Source organism: Salvelinus alpinus, chromosome 6, assembly GCF_045679555.1.
Source record: "Salvelinus alpinus chromosome 6, SLU_Salpinus.1, whole genome shotgun sequence".
NCBI lineage: Eukaryota > Metazoa > Chordata > Actinopteri > Salmoniformes > Salmonidae > Salvelinus > Salvelinus alpinus.
In genome coordinates this window covers 16,093,325-16,116,275 of record NC_092091.1, presented here as the reverse complement: position 1 = coordinate 16,116,275, position 22,951 = coordinate 16,093,325, and the positions used below count along the sequence as shown (strand labels likewise).

Sequence of the window (22,951 nt, the reverse complement as noted above, 5' to 3'; positions counted from 1 at the left end):
TTCGACCCATACAACAACACAGTTACACATGGAATAAACAAAACATACAATGTGTGCAAATAAGGGAGGTACAGCAATAAATAGGCCATAGTGGCGAGGTAATTACGATATAGCAATTAAACACTGGAGAGATAGGTGTGTGTGTGAAGTTAGTGAGAGAGATATGAGTCTCCAGCTTCAGTGATTTTTGCAGTTCGTTCCAGTCATTGGCAGCAGAGAACTGGAAGGAAAGGCGGCCAAAGGAGGACTTGGCTTTGGGGGTGACCAGTGAAATATGCATGCTGCGGGTGGGTGCTGCTATGGTGACCAGTGAATGGAGATAAGGCGGGGCTTAACCTAGCAACTCGTAGATGACCTGGGGCCAGTGGATTTGGCGGCGAGTATGAAGCGCGGGCCAGTCAACGAGAGCGTACAGGTCACAGTGGTGGGTAGTATATGGGGCTTTGGTGACAAAACGGATGGCACTGTGATAGACTGCATCCAATTTGTTGAGTAGAGTGTTGGAGGCTATTTTGTTAAGGACATCGCCGAAGTCGAGGATCGGTAGGATAGTCAGTTTTACGAGGGTATGTTTGGCAGCATGAGTGAAGGATGCTTTGTTGCGAAATAGGAAGCGAATTCTAGATTTAATTTTGGATTGGAGATGCTTAATGTGAGTCTGGAAGGAAAGTTTACAGTCTAACCAGACACCAAGGTATTTGTAGATGTCCACATATTCTAAGTCAGAACCGTCCAGAGTAGTGATGCTGGGCAGGTGTGGGCAGCGATCGGTTGAAGAGCATGCATTTAGTTTTACTTGCATTTAAGAGCAGTTGGAGGCCACGGAAGGAGAGTTGTATGGCATTGAAGCTCGTCTGGAGGTTAGTTAACAGTGTCCAAAGAAGGGCCAGCAGTATACAGAATGGTGTCGCCTGCGTACAGTCACCAGCCGAAAGAGCGACATCATTGATGTATACAGAGAAGAGTCGGCCTGAGAATAGAACCATGTGGCACCTCCATAGACTGCCAGAGGTCCGGACATCAGCCCCTCCGATTTGACACACTGAACTCTGTCAGAGAAGTAGTTGGTGAACCAGGCGAGGCAGTCATTTGAGAAACCAAGGCTGTTGAGTCTGCCAATAAGAATGTGATGATTGACAGAGTCGAAAGCCTTGGCCAGGTCGATGAATACAGCTGCACAGTATTGTCTCTTATCAATGGCAGTTATATCGTTTAGGACCTTGAGCGTGGCTGAGGTGCACCCATGACCAGCTCGGAAACCAGATTGCATAGCGGAGAAGGTACGGTGGGATTCGAAATGGTCGGTGATCTGTTTGTTAACTTGGCTTTCGAAGACCTTAGAAAAGGCAGGGTAGGGTAGATATAGGTCTAGAGTGTCTCCCCCCATTGAAGAGGGAGATGACCACGGCAGCTTTCCAATCTTTGGGGTTCTCAGACGATACGAAAGATGTTGAACGGGCTATTAATAAGGGGTTGCAACAATTTCAGCTGATTATTTTAGAACGAGAGGGTCCAGATTGTCTAGCCCGGCTGATTTGTAGGGGTCCAGATTTTGCAGCTCTTTCAGAACATCAGCTATCTGGATTTGGGTGAAGGAGAAATGGAGGCATGGGCAAGTTGCTGTGGGGGGTGCAGGGGTAGCCAGGTGGAAAGCATAGCTAGCCGTAGAAAAATGATTATTGAAATTGTCATTTATTGTGGATTTATCGGTGGTGACAGTGTTTCCTAGCCTCAGTGCAGTGGGCAGCTGGGAGGAGGTGCTCTTATTCTCCATGGACTTGAGTCCCAGAACGTTTTTGAGTTTGTGCTACAGGATGCAAGTTTCTGTTTAAAAAAGCTAGCCTTAGGGTTTTCAGGGAAGTTATAATAACATCCAATAGTCAAAGGTATATGAAATAGTCTACACGTCATAATTCCTATAATAACTACAACCTAAAACTTCTTAACTGGGAATATTGAACCACCAGCTTTCATGTGTTCTGAGCAAAGAACCTATACGTTAGCTATTTACATGGCACATTGCACTCTTTCTTCTCCAACTGTTTTTGCATTATTTAAAACTAAATTGATTGTATTAAGTTAAAATTAAAGTTCATTCAGTATTGTTGTAATAGTCATTATTTAAAAAATGGCTGATTAAATCGGTATTGTTTTTTTGGTCCTCCAATAAATCGGTAAACCAACCATGTGCGACGCTAGCTGGTTCGCTTTAGAAACCCTGAGTAGATCTATACCGAACAAAAATGTCAAATCTAGTTTTATTGGTCGCAGATGTAGCGAAATACTTGTAAAGTGTTGGTTCCATATGCACAAAAAGCTTATTTCTGTTTGTGAGCATTTCTCCTTTGCCAAGATAATCTATCCACCTGACAGGTGTGGTATATCAAGAAGCTGATTAAACAGCATGATCATTACACTGGGGACAATAAAATGCCACTCTAAAATGTGCAGTTCTCACAACGCACAGGTTTTGAAGGAGCATGCAATTGGCATGCTGAATGCCCACCAGATCTGTTGCTAGAGAATTGAATGTTATTTTCTCTACCATAACCCACCGCTGTCGTTTTAGAGAATTTGCCAGTGCATCCAACCGGCCTCAACTGCAGACCACTTGTAACCTCCACATCCAGCTTCTTTACCTGCGGGATCACCTGGGACAAGCTGAGGAAACTGGGTTTGCACAAACTGTCTCAGGGAAGCTCGTCGTTCTGACTGCCTTTAGTGGGCAAATGCTCACCTTTGATGGCCACTGGCAAAGTGTGTTCTTCACAAATGAGTCAGTTTCAACTGTACCGGGCGGTTTGCTGATGTCAACAGAGTGCCACATGGCGGGGTTATGGTATGGGCAGGCATAAGCTACGGACACAATTACACTTTATTGATGGCAATTTGAGTGCACAGAGATACCGTGACGAGATCCAGAGGCCCATTGTCGTGCCATTCATCCGCCACCATGTTTCCGCATGATAATGTACAGCCCCATATCGCAAGGATCTGTACACAATTACTGGAAGCTGAAAATGTTCCAGTTCTTCCATGGCCCGCATACACATGTCACCCATTGAGCATGTTTGGGATGCTCTGGATCGACGGGCGTGTTCCAGTTCCCGCCTATATCAAGCAACTTCGCACAGCCATTGAAGAGGAGTGGGACAACATTCTACAATCAACAGCCTGATCAACTCTATGCAAAGGAGATGATTGTTCTGCATGATGCAAATTGTGGACACCAGATACTGACGGGTTTTTCTAATTTCCTGGGTAACTGTAAATTAGTGCGTTTTTGTTCAGTGTAGCCTGCTTTTTAGGATACCCCTCAGGTTGGACCATTCTAGCCAATGAGAGGGCAGATACACATGTGAACAGGCACAACTCCAATAAAATAGTTTCCCCCAAGTTTCAGAAATTCCACGTGTCCACTTATTCCAATGCATTCGTAACAACCTGAAACTTACATTCGATCTAATAAGCCTCACGTAGCGACCAAATTCGACACTCATTGACCTCCATACAAAAAATTCCTCACATGACAGATTAAACCCTTTCACTCTGATTAAGCTCCCTCTTTTGTTGCACTGAACACAGTAAAACGCGCCAATGCGTCACACATCTCTAGAGTTCTGAATCATTACTGCATTTATTTTTTGTGCAGAGGTCAGAATTAAGCAAAATTGTACACACACACAGAATGACAGTGCACAGCCATATTTAAATTCAAGTATTGCAATTCATACAAGCCAGTTGCTGCTTGGGCCTTTCCAACTGCCTTCCTTTTGAAAAGTTGTTTCGTTATGCTTCAGTCTTAAAAAAATAAAAACTTGTCATGGCTTATCTCTTATTGGTAAATACAGCAGTAGTCCAGCCAACCCATGGTCATTCTCTGAAACTATGAATAATATACATCTGAGCACTGCACTAAGAAAGTGATGTTGGGAAAATGCTAGATATCCTGCGACTAATTTATATAGCAGCGAACCATTCCAAGTAGAAAGTCAAGACTAATCTCCCGTCTGTTTTTACCACCCAAACCCCCTTTATTGAGAACATTTATATACCATATTAAAATGTAGTACACGGGTTGTCTTTATGTATATAGAGTGTCCCCCTGAGGGTGTCACGGTACATTATGTGTGCGTTGATTGTTGGAGACAAAACGGTTATGTACATAGCTGTGCGGACAAAGACAGTTAAAAGTTGATAGCTTTCCCGAAGGAGGCTGCAAGGTTAGCTTCTCTGAAGGCCTCGGACACAGTCTGGAAGAGGGGTAGATGGGAAAAGAAGTTAGATTGACTGGCATCTTCTGACAGTTGGGTGGTGTGGTTCCACAAAATGTGGATGCGTGTGAATGACATGGTTGAACTTCTACGATATGACAGTGTGTAACTCACAGGATGGGCGTGGCAAACTCTGGCAACGTCCTCGCAGGACGCGCCGTACTCCATGGCGAGCGTCGCCTCGTTGATTATCTCTCCTGCCCCCTAAACACAAGGGTCACCATAGTTAGCGTACAACTCTATACGTTATAGCCCAAATTCTCTCTGCTAAGGAGCCTGAGGTGGCATGACTCACAGAGCCCAGAATGTGAGCGCCCAATATCCGGTCGGTCTCCTTGTGGCCGAGGATCTTCACCAGGCCATCGGTGTCTGCGTTGGTTTTGGCTCGGCTGTTGGCGGCAAACGGGAACTTTCCCACCTTGTATGGGATGCCCTGGGAAATAGAGTTGGAGGTTAAAGTTCTGTTTCAGTGTTGATACGACATGTGCAATACTTTGTCTCCTTTAGGAGGTCAACAATTTTGGGGAAGGTATCTCGCCACCCTGTGGCTAACTCTTACACCTGAAGAGATTTCAATGTAGCAACATTTTAGCAGCTGAAATCTAAACAAATAATTTATCATTATTATATAAAAAGCCATGTCCACTACTTAATTTGGTCAAAATGATTAGTGTTTATGTGGTGAGGTTGGTGTTGTGTGCATCACCTCCTCTTTGAGCTGCTCCTCTGTCTTCCCCACCCATGCCACCTCGGGGTGTGTGTAGACTACAGAGGGGACACAGTTGTAATCGATGTGCACGGCGCCCCCGGCCATGCCTTCCACGCAGATGATGCCCTCGTCCTCCGCCTTGTGTGCTAGCATGGGCCCGGCAATCACGTCACCAATGGCATAGATACTTAGAAGGGAAAGAGATAACGTTTAGTCCTTTTTGAAAGAGATCTTGGTGAGAGGCGGTTGGAGTAGTATGTGTATATTGAAAAAGCAGGTATTGAACAGTGTACAAAACATTAGGACAGACTGACCAGGTGAAAGCTATGATCCCTTATTGATGTCCCTTGTTAAATCCACTTCAAATCAGTGTAGATGAAGGGGAGGAGACAAGTTAAAGAAGCATTTTTAAGCCTTGAGACATGGATTGTGTGCCATTCAGAGGGTGAATGGGCAAGCCAAAATATTTAAGTGCCTTTGAACGGGGTATTGTAGTAGGTGCCAGGCGCTCCGGTTTATGTCAAGAACTGCAACGCTGCTGGGGTTCACACACAAGTTTCCAGATTTTTTATTTTATTTTTTTTTTTAAAACCTTTAACTAGGCAAGTCAGTTAAGAACCAATTCTTATTTACAATGAAGGCCAAACCCGGACGACGCTGGGCCAATTGTGCGCCGCCCTATAGGACTCCCAATGACAGCCAGAATTCGAACCAGGGACTGCAGTGACGCCTCTTGCACTGAGATGCAGTGCCGTAGAATGCTGCGCCACTCGGGAGCCCTAACTTGACACAACTGTGGGAAGTATTGGAGTCAACATGTGGCAGCATCCCTGTAGAACGGTTGACACCTCGTAGAGCCTATGCCCCGACTAATTGAGGCTGTTCTTTGGGCAAAAGGGGGTACAACTCAATATTAGGAAAGTGTTCCTAATGTTTTATACACTCAGTGTATATTACACAGACAAACTCCCTCCATCTTGGGGATGTTGTATATTACAGAGGTGTGGTGCGCTAATTTAGGTCTACCTGGGTACTTTGGTCTGGAAGCGGTTGTTGACTGGTATGCGTCCCCTGTTGTCCAGCTCCAGGCCCACGTTCTCCAGGCCCAGGTTCCTGGTGAAGGGCCGTCTGCCGATACACACCAGCAGCACGTCACACGTCAGAGTCTCGTTCTTCCCGCCGGCTGCCGCCTCCACACTGGAGACAACACACACGGTTAGGTTTGATTAGGGCTGTCCCCGAAAGAAATGAATCTTGGTCGACAGTAGTCATTTGTTCTTTCGACCAATCGATTGGTTGAAATGTTTTTTCCCCCTATTGTGTGTGTGTGTGTGTGTATATGTATATATATATACACACACACACACATATATATACAGCTGAAGTCGGAAGTTTACATACAATTTTTAATGACTCCAACCTAAGTGTATTTCAATCACTCCACAAATTTCTTGTTAAACTATAGTTTTGGCAAGTCGGTTAGGACATCTACTTTGTGCATGACCCAAGTAATTTTTCCAACAATTGTTTAAAGATAGATTGTATCACAATTCCAGTGGGTCAGAAGGTTACATATACTAAATTGACTGTGCCTTTAAAACGTTTGGAAAATTATGTCATTGCTTTAGAAGCTTCTGATAGGCTAATTGACATCATTTGAGTCAATCGGAGGTGTACCTGTGGATGCATTTCAATGCCTACCTTCAAACTCAGTGCCTCTTTGCTTGACATCATGGGAAAATCAAAAGAAATCAAACAAGACCACAGAATTTTCTTTGTAGACCTCCACAAGTCTGGTTCATCCTTGGGAGCAATTTCCAAACGCCTGAAGGTACCACGTTCATCTGTACAAACAATTGTACTCAAGTATAAATACCATGGGACCACGCAGCCGTCATACCGCTCAGGAAGGAGACGCGTTCTGTCTCCTAGAGATGAACGTACTTTGGTGCGAAAAGTACAAATCAATCCCAGAACAACAGCAAAGGACCTTGTGAAGATGCTGGAGGAATCAGGTACAAAAGTATCTATATCCACAGTAAAACAAGTCCTATATCGACATAACCTGAAAGGCCGCTCAGCAAGGAAGACGCCACTGCTCCAAAACCGGCATTAAAAAGCCAGACTACGGTTTTGCAACTGCACATGAAACAAAGATCGTACTTTTTGGAGAAATGTCCTCTGGTCTGATGAAACAAAAATAGAACTGTTTGGCCATAATGACCATCCTTATGTTTGGAGGAAAAATGGGGAGGCTTGCAAGCCGAAGAGCACCATCCCAACCGTGAAGCACGGGGGTGGCAGCATCATGTTGTGGGGGTGCTTTGCTGCAGGAGGGACTGGTGCACTTCACAAAATAGATGGCATCACGAGGCAGGAAAATTATGTGGCTATATTGATGCGACATCAGTCAGGAAGTTAAAGCTTGGTTGCAAATGGGTCTTCCAAATGGACAATGACCCCAAGCATACTTCCAAAGTTGTGGCAAAATGGCTTAAGGACAACAAAGTCAAGGTATTGGAGTGGCCATCACAAAGCACTGACCTCAATCCTATAGAAAACCTGTGTGCAGAACTGAAAAAGCATGTGTGAGCAAGGAGGCCTACAAACCTGACTCAGTTACACGAGCTCTGTCAGGTGGAATGGGCCAAAATCCACCCAACTTATTGTGGGAAGCTTGTGGAAGGCAACCCCGAAACATTTGACCCAAATACTATTTGAGTATGTAAACTTCTGACCCACTGGGAATGTGATTAAAGAAATAAAAGCTGAAATAAATCACTCTACTATTATTCTGACATTTTACATTCTTAAAATAAAGTGGTGATCCTAACTGACCTAAGACAGGGAATTTTTACTAGGATTAAATGTCAGGAATTGTGAAACAGTTTAAATGTATTTGGCTAAGGTGTATGTAAACTTCCGACTTCAACTGTGTGCATGTATGTATATATACACACACACCCCTATGTTTGAATACAACCAACTATATGTAGGCTACTGAGCTTGTCTGATGCTTTAAGAACTGCGATTAAAAATGAAGACATTACTAAAGCCAGAGATCAACAACCTAACCAGAAGAAAACCTGTTCCCGACCTGCCTGCCTTCGCAGATTCTTGCTGTTAAGCGCCTGAAGTTGCCGGTAATAGGGTACACCAGTGGTCGGCAACCTTTTCAATTTGGAGTGCTCCTTATTCTAGTTATCCTACCATTTCTTCAGGAAACAGCAGAGGGAGTACCCCCCCTATCCACATCGACGGGACAGTAGTGGAGAGGGTAGTAAGTTAAGTTCCTCGGTGTACACATCACGGACAAACTGAATTGGTCCACCCACACAGACAGCGTTGTGAAGAAGGCGCAGCAGCGCCTCTTCAACCTCAGGAGGCTGAAGAAATTCGGCTCGTCACCAAAAGCACTCACAAACTACAGATGCACAATCGAGAGCATCCTGTCGGGCTGTATCACCGCCTGGTACGGCAACTGCTCCGCCCACAACCGTAAGGCTCTCCAGAGGGTAGTGAGGTCTGCACAATGCATCACTGGGGGCAAACTACCTGCGCTCCAGGACACCTACACCACCCGATGTCACAGGAAGGCCAAAAAGATCATCAAGGACAACAACCACCCAAGCCACTGCCTGTTCACCCCGCTATCATCCAGAAGGCAAGGTCAGTACAGGTGCATCAAAGCAGGGACCGAGAGACTGAAAAACAGCTTCTATCTCAAGGCCATCAGACTGTTAAACAGCCACCACTAACATTGAGTGGCTGCTGCCAACATACTGGCTCAACTCCAGCTCACTTTAATAATGGAAATTGATGGGAATTGATAAAAAATGTATCACTAGCCACTTAATATAATGTATATGTATATACTGTACTCGATACCATCTACTGCATCTTGCCTATGCCGTTCTGTACCTTCATATCTTTATGTACATATCCTTTACACTTGTGTGTATAAGGTAGTAGTTGTGGAATTGTTAGGTTAGATTACTCGTTGGTTATTACGGCATTGTCAGAACTAGAAGCACAATTATTTCGCTACACTCGCATTAACATCTGCTAACCATGTGTATGTGACAAATAAAATGTGATTTCTAATGATCTGTGTGCCAGTTATGATATGCATATTTTTGTGGAACAATTACATTTATAATAAAAAATGAAACAAATGTATAAGTAGCTTCTATTGCCAATATGTAAAAATAGCCTACAAAGCCAACAAATAAAAACATTGCAGCCAGAAAATATTCTGATAAAAATATCCTACAAATCACATTGACAGACACAGCTGTAGGCTATTTTGTGCAAGGGATAAGAACTAATCAGATAGGCCTATTTTATGACATTTCCAACAGATCAGAGCACAACATTTGTCATTTTTATCCCTCTTCAGGCTGACTGGTAATCGAAAAGGGAGAGCGAGCTAGAAAGATTTTTCAAATAGGCTTTGTTGAGGAACTATTGTCATTCTCAATGGATGTAAAAACAGACTGTTTACTTGCTGTTTGAGGAGAAGAAAAACGTTCTTTGAGAAGCTCCACAGTGATGTTGAGTTGAGAAAGTCAGAAATAGTATCAGATACCCAAATGGGCACATTTATAGGACTACATTTGTGCCCAGGCCAGGTAGACTAGTCCTACTTCTATATTCGTATTCACTGGGTGTCCTTACTCAAGATTGACAGGAGCGCGCAAAACAAAAGACAATGAATAAATTGACAACTCGTAAATGGAATTAAATAAACAAAAACTTTTAGCCTAGGTTGAGCTCTGCAAACATGTTCACTCCTACAATGACAAGGCTTTATTAATAATATATTGACTACATTAATCAAATGTACTGTAACCAAATAAGCATTGTAGATTAGAAATTATGATAAATCTACTACTGGTGATACTGTTGTGCCATCCCTGCGGCCTCCATAATGGATTAGTCCACTCAGACAGGTGTCTCGTGTGCCATAATTGTTTAAAATATATTTGCCACTGCTCAACAAATAAATTATAATCTTGGTCGACCAACAGCCTATCGACCAAACAATGGAACAGTCGACTAAATGGGGTCAGCCCTTTAGTATGACCTAAAGTTTAACCAGAAACTTGCAAGCACATTCATTTCAGTGACTTAGTTCATTCAGATCCACACACAAATACACTCCACTGGGGGATGGAACTCACGCCACGTCGATCTGGCCGTCGGGCCTCTTGGTGGCGCCCATGACCTTGGTGCCCAGCTTGAACTTTATGCCTTGCTTCTGAAGGATGCGTTGGAAGTTCTTGGAGATCTCCATGTCGATGCCCAAGCCGCCCACGTGGCCCAGGAACTCCACCGCTGTCACCTTGGAGCCCAGACGCTGCCACACTGACCCCTGGTGAACAGGAGGCCAAACAGGATGTTAGACTGGACCCTGGATATTCCCTAAGAGATGCCTGTGGGGAAATCTGCACGGAGTGATCTGGCAGCTGGAGGGTTACTGGCTTCAATATCCCTGTATACTATCTACCACCGTTGTGCCCTTGAGTAAGACACTACCTCTAAGTGCTCCAGGGGCATTGCTCTATCGCAGCCTCTGATGTGTGTCAGGTTGGGTACTGAGACAGCAACACACTTAAGAACATCAGTGCAAATGGACAAATAAAGCAATTATTGTATGGACATTTACTCTTTACAGACCATGCTGTAATCCTGTGTGTGTGTGTGTGTGTGTGTGTGTGTGTGTGTGTGGTCCCTCACCAGCTCCACCCCGATGACTCCGGCTCCGATGACGATGAGATGCTCAGGCACCTTCTTCAGGTCCAGGGCTCCCGTGGAGGACACCACCGTGTCCTCATCAACCTGACAACACAGGATGTTAGGAGAGTTAAGACACGGCTTTGCCAAGGACAACTAACATCTGGCCGCCTGCTACAAACTACTACTCAAGAGTACAGTAACGTACCTCGATCCCCGGAAAGGGCGTGACCTCGGAGCCAGTGGCAATGAGGATGTTCTTGCTGTTGATGACCTGCATGCTGCCGTCCTCGGCCGTGGCCGTCACCTGGTTCTTGCCCGTGATCTTCCCATAGCCGTTCACGTGTGTCACCTGAGGAGAAACCGCCACATTACATCATCAGTTACCTCAATTAAAGACGGGGTCAAGTTCACTACTGACCCTGTAGTAACACAAAAAATACAGAGGGAAGCATCAAAACAGCCTGCTTTGGTATCAAACTGATGGACTCAAATTAGAAGTGGGTTTAAGACAAAGGACAAGTCCATTGACAATGTAATACCCATAGAAGGTTGCGTCCATTCAAAGAAGATAGAGGACAGTCAAAACTGCTGTTTCAAGCTTATCCTGCTGAGGCGAAATCTCTTGGCGCAAAGCTGAAGGAGCTTAGTCATACTCTTGCTGTCAGGGGTTTTGGTGGTTATAAAAGGATAGAACGTGGGTTGTACTTGAAATGGAGTTGATTTCAGCATGCTATTTGGAGCCCGCTAACAGGTTCTACCACTCCCATTGTTTTGCATGAGCTAATGCAACACTGTCTGACCCATACTGACTAACTAATCTGATGCTGACTGGCAGGATCCCTATATTAGTTGCCAATTATCCAAAAAGTGAGCTAAATTTGTCTAATTTGTGAACTAGGTCTATCATTAACAATGTAAGTAGGGAGGGAGTGACTGTAGGTAAGGCCTCACCTTGTTCTGTTTGAATAAATGTGCAATGCCTCCTGTCAGTGCTTTGACTGCCCCGCTCTTCTGTGACATCATCTTCTCCAGGTTCAATGTGATCCCCGAGACTGGTACAGACAGAGAGACAGAGGGTCAAGTGAAGTTCATAACTGGCATCCCTAAAAACTCAAAAGCCTGCACACCCTTCAGCTCTCTAGGCCCAGGGCTGGTGGTGACCACTGCTTGAGTCTAGCCAGTTTACACCAATGTTAGCTCTTACTTTCAATGCCTCTGCTTTCAAAGTCCTTGCCATTGGCCTGGTGGTACAGGTAGGAGTTGTTCAGCAGGGCCTAGAAAGTGACAGGAGAAAACCGACGTTCTACATTCATCCTCAACTCACAGATGAAGTTGTGCAGTGTTGCACATTAACACCCAGTAAAAGCTATATAAACTCCTGATGGACAACGTTTACCTTTGAAGGGATACAGCCGACATTCAAACAGGTCCCGCCTAGGGTGGGATTCTTTTCCACACACACCGTCTGTAAAGTAGAAAACGTAGTTGTTAGACAATTCTCACAAGATGGGCATTACTATTAAATAGGCATAAGCATAAATTTACTCCTTGCGCTTCGTTCACTCGATAGAGATCAGAATGAATGGTTAGCCTATTTAAAACCAAATTGTATTAGTCACATGCGCCGAATACAACATTCACGATTAGTAAAGGTCTGTTTAATAGTTTTACATGGCGTTAAGAATGTGTCAAACTCATTCCACCTTACTGTGAAATGCTTACTTACGAGACCCTAGCCAACAAATCAGTTTCAAAAAAATATGGATAAGAATAAGAGATAAAAGTACCAAGTAATTAAAGAGCAGCAGTAACATAACAATAGCAAGACTATACATAGGGGGGTACCGATACAGAGTCAATGTACGGGGGCACCGGTTATTTGAGGTAGTATGTACATGTAGGTAGAATTATTAAAGTGACTATGCATAGATGACAACAGAGAGTAGCAGTGGTGTAGAGGGGGGGGGCAATGCAAATAGTCTGGGTAGCCATTTGACTAGATGTTCAGGAGTCTTATGGCTTGGGGGTAGAAGCTGTTTAGAAGCCTCTTGGAACTAGCCTTGGCGCTCCAGTACCGCTTGCCGTGCGGTAGCAGAGAGAACAGTCTATGACTAGAGTGGATGGAGTCTTTGACAATTTTTAGGGCCTTCCTCTGACACCGCCTGGTATAGAGGTCCTGGATGGCAGAAAGCTTGGCCCCAGTGATGTACTGGGCCGTTCGCACTACCCTCTGTAGTGCCTTGCGGTCGGAAGCTGAGCAGTTGCCATACGTCAGGATGCTCTCGATGGTGCAGCTCTAGAACCTTCTGAGGACCCATGCCAAGTCTTTTCAGTCTCCTGAAGGGGAATAGGCTTTGTGGTGCCCTCTTCACGACTGTCTTGGTGTGCTTGATCATGTTTAGGGAGAGTTTGTGGCACCACACGGCCAGGTCTCTGACGTTCTCCCTATAGGCTGTCTCGTTGTTGATCAGGCCTACCACTGTTGTGTCATTGGCAAACTTAATGATGGTGTTGGAGTCGTCCCTGGCCGTACAGTCATGAGTGAACAGGGAGTACAGGAGGGGGCTGAGCACGCACCCCTGAGGGGCCCCTGTGTTGAGGATCAGCGTGGCGGATGTGTTGTTACCTACCCTTACCACCTGGGGGGCGGCCCATCAGGAAGTCCAGGATCCAGTTGCAGAGGGAAGTGTTTAGTCCCAGGGTTCTTAGCTTATTGATGAGCTTTGAAGGCACTATGGTGTTGAAAGCTGAACTGTAGTCAATGAATAGCATTCTCACATAGGTGTTCCTTTTGTCCAGGTGGGAAAGGGCAGTGTGGAGTGCAATAGAGGCTGCATCATCTGGTTGGGGCGGTATGCAAATTGGAGTGGGTCTAGGATGATGGTGTTGAAGTGAGCCATGACCAGCCTTTCAAAGCACTTCATGGCTACAGACGTGAGTGCTACGGGTCGGTAGTCATTTAGGCAGATTACATTAGTGTTTGTTCTTGTGCACAGGCACTATGGTGGACTGCTTAAAACATGTTGGTATTACAGACTCACAGGTAGAGGTTGAAAATGTCAGTGAAGACACTTGCTAGTTGGCCAGCGCATGCTCTCAGTACACGTCCTGGTAATCCAGCTGGCCCTGCGTCCTTGTGAATGTTGACCTGTTTAAAGGTCTTACTCACGTCGGCTGTGGAGTGCGTGATCACTGTCTTCTGGAACAGCTGGTGCTCTCATGCATGTTTCAGTGTTATTTGCCTCGAAGCGAGCACAGTAGTAGTTTAGCTCGTCTGGTATGTTCGTACCACTGGGCATCTTTCGGCTGTGGTTCCCTTTCTAGTCTAATGGTTTTTAAATGTTTTATTAAACCTTTATTTAACCAGGTAGGCAAGTTGAGAACAAGTTCTCATTTACAATTGCGACCTGGCCAAGATAAAGCAAAGCAGTTCGACACATACAACAACACAGAGTTACACATGGAGTAAAACAAACATACAGTCAATAATACAGTACAAAAATAAGTCTATATACAATGTGAGCAAATGAAGTGAGACAAGGGAGGTAAAGGCATAAAAAGGCCATGGTGACGAAGTAATTGCAATATAGCAAGTAAAACACTGGAATAGTAGATATGCAGTGGAAGAATGTGCAAGGTAGAAATAGAAATAATGGGGTGCAAAGGAGCTAAATAAATAAATAAATACAGTAGGGGAAGAGGTAGTTGTTTGGGCTAAATTATAGATGGGCTATGTACAGGTGCAGTAATCTATGAGCTGCTCTGACAGCTGGTGCTTAAAGCTAGTGAGGGAGATAAGTGTTTCCAGTTTCAGAGATTTTTGTAGTTCGTTCCAGTCATTGGCAGCAGAGAACTGGAAGGAGAGGCAGCCAAAGGAGGAATTGGCTTTGGGGGTGACCAGAGAGATATACCTGCTGGAGCGCGTGCTACAGGTGGGTGCTGCTATGGTGACCAGCGAGCTGAGATAAGGGGGGACTTTACCTAGCAGGGTCTTGTAGATGACCTGGAGCCAGTGGGTTTGGCAACGAGTATGAAGTATTTGCAAGCCCTGCCACAGCCGACGAGCGTCAGAGCCGGTGTAGTATGATACGATCTTAGCCCTGTATTGACGCTTTGCCAGTTTGATGGTTCGTCGGAGGGAATAGCGGGATTTATTATAAGCTTCCGGGTTAGAGTCCCGCTCCTTGAAAGCGGCAGCTCTAGCCTTTAGCTCAGTGTGGATGCTGCCTGTAATCCATGGCTTCTGGTTGGGGTATGTACGTACGGTCACTGTTGAGATGACATCGACAATGCACTTATTGATGAATCCAATGACTAATGTGGTGTACTCCTTCCTCAATGCCATCGGCGGAATCCCGGAACATATTCCAGTCTATGCTAGCAAAACAGTCCAGTAGCTTAGCATCTGCTTCATCTGACCACTTCTTTATTGATCTTGTCACTGGTGCTTCCTGCTTTAACTTTTGCTTGTAAGCAGGAATCAGGAGGATAGAATTATGGTCAGATTTGCCAAATGGAGGACGAGGGAGAGCTTTGTATGCATCTCTATGTTTGGAGTATAGGTGGTCCAGAGTTCTTTTTCCTCTGGTTGCACATTTAACATGCTGATAGAAATAGTTAAGAGTTAGCTTTACCTTGAAACCAAGCTGGGCTGCTTTGATTGCGGCAACATATCCACCAGGACCAGAGCCCACCACTGTGACATCAGCATCAACTGCAGGAGAGCAAAGAACATGTTTATCAGAGGGGCAACAAGTTAAAGAGACACATACTGGTATTGCATTCACATTGTGAATATGTTTGCATACAGTTTGATAACTGCAGTGCAGCAAATGATCTAATTGGACATTGGATTGCCTGGAAACCCGTCATTCTATGAATTGCATAGAATTTTACGTCAGGAAGAAATTAGCGTTTGAATCAGTGAAGTTCTCTCACAACCGCTACAAGCCTGAATGTTGAATAAAATTATATTTTAACGTACTTTACCGGTTGTCCATCTGGATAGTCCTTTTGGCAGTAGGAATGTAAGACAATATATCCACAGGAAAGTATAATTACATCAACGTTTGAAAGCGCAAGTAGTGCTTCAGGTGATAGAAATCTGAAAGTACTACCTGCGCTTTCAAACATTGATGTAATTATAACTTTCCTGTGGATATATTGTCTCACATTCCTACCGCCAAGAAGACTAACCACATGGACAACCAGTGAAGTACGTTAAAATATAATTGTATTCAACATTCTAACTTGTAGAAGAAGACGAGCGGAAACTTTCCTGATTCAAACGCTCATTTCTGCCAGATGTAAAATTCAATGCAATTCAACATCAGGTTTCCAGGCAAGACATTGGAGTGATAAATGTTGACTTACTTTGTGCTTTGTCAGAGTATGTTCTGACAGAGAGAACAGTTGCACCCTGGAGCCTATTCGGGAGCTGGTGGCTACGCTGTATGTGATAGGAGAGGATAAATTGGGACAATCAGAAAGATTTTACTATAACGTCAGCATTTGCTGTAGGTATGTAGCTCTTCTGTGTGACCGGCTGTTGTCATACATGTCGAAAGTCAGTGTAAAATGTTGATTATCTCTTTCTAACTCAGTGCTCTAGAATGAGACAAATTCCTGTAAAGAAAATGGGTAATAAAATCTTAACGTCAACAGATAGCAAGTGTTAAAGATGATTCTCACTACAGTAGCTTGTTTTCAAGTATTGATCAAATATATACAGTTGAAGTTTGAAGTTTACATTCACTTAGGTTGGAGTCATTAAAACTCGCTTTTCAACCACTCCACAAATTTCTTGTTAAACTATAGTTTTGGCAAGTTGGTTAGGACATCTACCTTGTGCATGACAAGTAATAAAAATAAAAATAAATTGTTTACAGAGATTATTTCACTGTATCACAATTCCAGTGGGTCAGAAGTTTACATGCACTAAGTTGAATGTTCCTTTAAACAACTTGGAAAATTCAAGAAAATGATGTCATGCTTTAGAAGCTTCTGATAGGCTAATTGATATCATTTGAGTCAATTGGAGGTGTACCTGTATTTCAAGGCCTACCTTCAAACTCAGTGGCTCTTTGCTTGACATCATGGTAAAATCAAAAGAATTCAGCCAAGACCTCAGATTTTTGTTTTGTAAACCTCCACAAGTCTGGTTAATCTTTGGGAGCAATTTCCAAACACCTGAAGGTACCACGTTCATCTGTACAAACAATAGTACTCAAGTATAAATACCATGGGACCACGCAGCCGTCATACCGCTCAGGAAGGAGACGTGTTCTGTCTCCTAGCGATGAACGTACTTTGGTGCGAAAAGTGCAAATCAATCCCAAAACAATAGCAAAGGACCTTGTGAAGATGCTGGGGGAACAAGGTACAAAAGTATCTATGTCCACATTAAAACGGGTCCTATATCGACATAACCTGAAAGGCCGCTCAGCAAGGAAGAAACCACTGCTCCAAAACCACCATTAAAAAAAGCCAGACTACGGTTTGCAACTGTACAAGGGAACAAAGATTGTACTTTTTGGAGAAATGTCCTCTGATCTGATGAAACAAAAATGGAACTGTTTGGCCATAATGACCATTGTTATGTTTGGAGGAAAAAGGGGGAGGCTTGCAAGCCTAAGAACACCATTCCAACCATGAACCACAGGGGTGGCAACATCATGTTGTGGGGGTGCTTTGCTGCAGTAGGGACTGGGGCACTTCACAAAATAAATGGCATCATGAGGCAGGAAAATTATGTGGATATATTGAAGCAACATCTCAAGACACCAGTCAGGAAGTTAAAGCTTGGTTGCAAATGGGTCTTCCAAATGGACAATGACCCCCAAGCATACTTCCAAAGTTGTGGCAAAATGGCTTAAGGACAACAAAGTCAAGGTATTGGAGTGGCCATCACAAAGCACTGACCTCAATCCTATAGAAAATCTGTGGGCAGAACTGAAGAAGTGTGTGCGAGCAAAGAGGCCTACAAACCTGACTCAGTTACACCAGCTCTGTCAGGAGGAATGGGCCAAAATTCACCCAACTTATTGTTGGGTGAAGGCAATGCTACCAAATACTAAATGAGTGTATGTAAACTTCTGACCCACTGGGAATGTGTTGAAAGAAATACATGCTGAAATAAATCACTCTACTATTATTCTGACATGTCACATTCTTAAAATAAAGTGGTGATCCTAACTGACATAAGACAGGGAATTTTCACTAGGCTTAAAATGTCAGGAATTGTGAAAAACTGAGGTGAAATGTATTTGGCTAAGGTGCGTGCAAACTTCTGCCTTCAACTGTAGCTAAATGTACTGCGTTAGTTAGCTAACAACAGTGCTCAAATATAATTTGAATAGCTACATAATGAATCAAATAACTTTACAAAATCAGGTTGAATGCTGAGTCACTGATGTACCATTGGATGCAGTCAAAGCAGAGGGCAAGATGGTGTTCTTTACATCCACAAACAAACAAGCCCGCGAGCTTGACAGCCAGTCGGGCATGATGTCAAATTTGACATTCGCGATGGGATGCTTGTTGGTTAATGGTACTTGGGTAGCTAACTAGTTAACGTTACAGTAACGTTAGCTTGATTGGAAATGTATGATTTCGTAATGACATTAGCTTATGAAAGCAATTTAAACCTAACCAGCAACAATGTTAGCACATTCCACACACCAAGGCTCGCTTGGGCGGGCTAGAAAGAGCGAACTAGCTAACACTGCTAGCCAATTTAGAGTTCTAGCTAACCTAACGATAGGCTAGCTAGCTAATGAAATAATGGAGGGGTTCCGCTAACAAGGCCTGGACTCCATAAATCACGTTGAAAAACTACCAAAGTAACTCTACAAGTTGTCGCTTGTAGTTATATTTATTTTGGACAACATGAACTATTAATTGGCATGTCATTATTTTTTCCTTACCGTTGCCAGAGTGCGATATACTTGATTCCAGCTCTGCATTTTGTCGGTGTCCCTTTACAGGCTGCGTAACCTACAGCAGGCGGATCATCCAAGGACTCACGAAATTGCGCGTGCGCAGTAACAATCCAGGAAACGCAAATACTGCCGGTCGTCCAAACAAGCGTTATAGAAATATTTCACCCTTATTAAAAAATAGAATAGGTAGGAGGACTTAGAAATGTTGTAAACCGTGATTGACTACACACTCCAGCACAGTAGGTGGCGGGATGCAGCTTTCACGTTGGTTAGCGGCCGCCATTATATCACAGAAGAAGAAAAATAAATTAGACAGTCTGCTGTTCAAACAAATAAAAGACACACCCTCGTCCTTATGCCCTTGGGGGAATCCCCGTCACCATCTTTGGGGCCGGTCCAAATGACTAGCCAAGGAAGAGAAGTTTGCAATGTGAGCCCCTCAGCCCTCCTTTTTAGTCGAGTTTGCGAGTCTCCAATTATGTTCACTCCAGGGCCTGAAACTCCCCGTAATTCACTGGTCACCCCCAAAGCCAATTCTTCCTTTGGCCGCCTTTCCTTCCAGTTCTCTGCTGCCAATGACTGGAACGAACTGCAAAAATCACTGAAGCTGGAGACTCATATCTCCCTCACTAACTTTAAGCACCAGCTGTCAGACACAGATCACTGCACCTGGACATAGCCCATCTGTAAATAGCCCACCCAACTACCTCATCTCCATACTGTTATTTATTTTGCTCCTTTGCACCCCAGTATCTCTACTTGCACACTCATCTTCTGCACATCTATCACTCCAGTGTTTAATTGCTATATTGTAATTATTTCGCAACTATGGCCTATTTATTGCCTTACCTCCCTTATCCTACCTCATTTGCACACACTGTATATATACTCTTTTCTATTGTATTATTGACTGTATGTTTATTCCATGTGTAACTCTGTGTTGTTGTTTGTGTCGCACTGCTTTGGCCAGGTCGCAGTTGTAAATGAGAACTTGTTCTCAACTATCCTACCTGGTTAAATAAAGGTGAAAAAAATGTAAATAAAACACATTTGCGACTATTGTATATCCGCTAAGAAAAGTCAGCCAAAACTTAAAAACAACATCAGTGGAGATGTCAACATACAAGTGTAAGTAAAAACTAATGTAAACAGGTTAGAAATTGTGCTACTAATGCACTTGATGGCACAAACACGTCTCATAAAAGTAAATGTTTTTGTTTGGTGAGCTTTTGGAAATTGTAGAAATAAAACATTTTCCTTCTTCAGATGTTCCAGCTAGGCAGGCAATGTATTTGTTAGCTATCATACAGTAGGCCTATATTAATAATTATATAGTCAATATAAGTAGACATGCAATTGACATCATTAATTGACTGGAGTGCATATAAAGCACCCACAAGCTACCAGTAGCTGAAAACACAATCATCTCGGGATGAATGAGTGACGAATTTCCAGGCAAGTGCGGTCCATTTAATAATGATTCCTCCCTTGCCCTGCAAGTGTATACTCGTCAGACGTCATGATATGTCATCAGAAGTGTCCACTTAATTTGAGGGCTGAGGGGATAGGGTGTGCCTTTAAGTGTTTGGACAGTTGCCGATTTGTGTCTTCAACAGCTGTAAAGTACTACTTAAGTAGTTTTGGGGGGTATCTGTACTTTACTATTTCTATTTTTGACAACTTTTACTTCACTACATTCCTAAAGAAAATAATTTACTTTTTACTCTACATTTTCCCTGACACCCAAAAGTACTCGTTACATGTTGAGATGCTTAGCAGGACAGAACATGAAAATGGTCCAATTCACCCACTTATCAAGAGAACGAGTGGTTATCTCTGCTGCCTCTGATCTGGCAGACTCACTTAACACAAATGCATTGTTTGTAAATTATGTCTGAGTGTTGGAGTGTACCCCTGGCTATCCATACATTTTAAAATCAATAAAATTGTGCCATCTGCTTTGCTTGATATAAGGAGTTTATAAGGAATTTGAAATTATTTATACTTATGTATATTTAGAAGCAAATACTTTTATTCAAGTAGTATTTTACTGGGTGACTTTCACTTTTACTTGAGTAACTTTCTCTTAAGGTATCTATACTTTTACTCAAGTGTGACAATTGGGTACTTTTTCCACCACTGGTCTTAAACATGAATGTAACTTACACATCAGAGTGTTAATGCAATAGGCATATTAGCTACCTCGCATAGAATATTGTCTATCCTAGATAGTATTTTAGACAAAAGGCCTTGAAATGTCATTGTTTTGCAGTCAATCATGAAGGTTCTTAATGTAACTGTGTGTGAACCTATTACTGTCACATTTCTAATACGGTTGTATTTTGTCCACGGCTGTGGCCAGTGTTCCTGTAAGCCTGGTTTTGGTGGTAGAACGTGTTGTGAACAGTGTTGTGGAAAGCTACTCTGAAAATTTTGTTTATCAAGCTACCAATTACTTCACACTGAAAGGAGTTAAGCTACACATAAAGTAGCTAAACATAAAGTAGCTAAAGTTACTTTGAAAAAGTAGTTCACTACCTCAACTACTTTGTGAACAATTATGTCAATCTGAAATATCATAGAATACAGTACAAATTGCAAAAACAGATCCCTATGGAGTCAGATGTTAACAGAATTAGTAATGTAGCCTATTAAACACAATTGTTTGAAGTGCGTATTATGCAGGTCTGATGCTGAAAAAGGAACTTCTTACCTACTTTACTTTAGCCAAAGAGAATGCTACACCGCTACATGGTAAAACAGTAGTGTGTAGTTCCAGTAGTTAGCTACACCGCTACATGGTAAAACAGTAGTGTGTAGTTCCAGTAGTTAGCTACACCGCTACATGGTAAAACAGCAGTGTGTAGTTCCAGTAGTTAGCTACACCGCTACATGGTAAAACAGTAGTGTGTAGTTCCAGTAGTTAGCTACACTGCTACATGGTGAAACAGTAGTGTGTAGTTCCAGTAGTTAGCTACACCGCTACATGGTAAAACAGTAGTGTGTGGTTCCAGTAGTTAGCTACACCGCTACATGGTAAAACAGTAGTGTGTGGTTCCAGTAGTTAGCTACACCGCTACATGTTAAAACAGCAGTGTGTTGTTCCAGTAGTTAGCTACACCGCTACATGGTAAAACAGTAGTGTGTAGTTCCAGTAGTTAGCTACACCGCTACATGGTAAAACAGTAGTGTGTAGTTCCAGTAGTTAGTTACACCGCTACATTGCAAGAAAGTAATTAACTACTGAAAACACTACCAATATTTGAATCTAGTTCAACTACCACCAAGCTACTGCAAAATGTAGTTGAATTACTAGTTGAACTACATGTAGTTCACTACTCCCCAACACTGGTTGTGAATGCAGAGCTGTTCTAGGAAGACCCTGAAGTCAAATGCAATGGTGTCTTCTTCGATATGGTTTAACGGTGGTTGGCATCCAATAAATGTTGCATTACCGCCACCAACTAGACTGGGTTATAAATCCCTTACACTTTGCATGGAAAAAATAAACAAATACCCATCCATCTAACCCTACACTCATTTAAAACCTACCACCCTATTCCACTATTTAAACCTATCTAGTCCTACCTCAGACCAACGGCCTGGAAGGACAGAACACCACCACTCGACACATCCTGTAACTCTCCTGATGTCAAAACTCATACACCCAAAAACGCATCTGCAGCTCCTACCACAACTTCTATTTTCTGTGACTTACATCCCTGCATTACAGTTGATAACCATTGCTATGAACGCTAAAACGCCAATCTTACTGAAGCATATATAATTCTGAGTCGCACCAAACGACATGCATCACAAACACCGGGAATCTTCCCCTTCTGTTGGTCCACTTTCACATTTACCGCTCCCCGAGTAATTACTCCTTACAATGGCACCCTTTTCTTCAGAGCAAAACAAGTCACAGCTCTTGTCCCCATTCGTGTGGCGAGGAGCGCCTGCTCCCTCTGACCGGCAGAAGCACAAACAATTATCACAAGACCGCTTCGGGTTACCTTCACTGTTTCCACAGCACCCAATTCTGTTTTCACCCACACTGAAACCACATACTGTATGAATCAGCCAAAAGGCATGGGTCCACTTTCTCCAGAAATTTCACTCCTACCGTCAAACACACCTTTATCCTGACCATCGGCGCAAGCCTTAGGCTCAGAACTTCACCACACATGCCACCTCCGATAATTCATCTTCATTCACTTCCATTTCGTCTCCAGACCTCGATTGGCGTACGGCTCACTCTGCTTACACTTCCCATCATTCTTCTTTGACAA

General features: G+C 43.4%; 1 protein-coding gene across 1 annotated transcript; it reads right to left on the bottom strand.

Moving 5' to 3' along the window:
* Positions 1-3,613: 3,613 nt before the first annotated feature.
* Positions 3,614-18,900, bottom strand: LOC139578222 (dihydrolipoyl dehydrogenase, mitochondrial-like). The gene is made up of 14 exons (XM_071405555.1): positions 18,648-18,900; positions 16,096-16,171; positions 15,357-15,436; positions 12,119-12,187; positions 11,927-11,996; positions 11,674-11,774; positions 10,928-11,071; positions 10,723-10,824; positions 10,167-10,357; positions 6,010-6,180; positions 4,981-5,170; positions 4,570-4,707; positions 4,389-4,478; positions 3,614-4,253 (listed from the first exon to the last, which is right to left on the bottom strand). The coding sequence occupies exons 1-14, from the start codon at positions 18,684-18,686 to the stop codon at positions 4,188-4,190; spliced, it is 1,527 nt and encodes a 508-aa protein (XP_071261656.1). The 5' UTR covers positions 18,687-18,900; the 3' UTR covers positions 3,614-4,187.
* Positions 18,901-22,951: the final 4,051 nt, after the last annotated feature.

Coding starts and splice junctions, on each gene's coding strand:
- LOC139578222 (XM_071405555.1), bottom strand. CDS start 18,686: ATGCAGAGCTGGAATCAAGTATATCGCACTCTGGCAACG. Junction 15,437..16,095: donor ATACTCTGACAAAGCACAAA/GTAAGTCAACAT, acceptor GCTCTCCTGCAG/TTGATGCTGATGTCACAGTG. Junction 11,072..11,673: donor ATTTATTCAAACAGAACAAG/GTGAGGCCTTAC, acceptor GTTTCTCCTCAG/GTGACACACGTGAACGGCTA.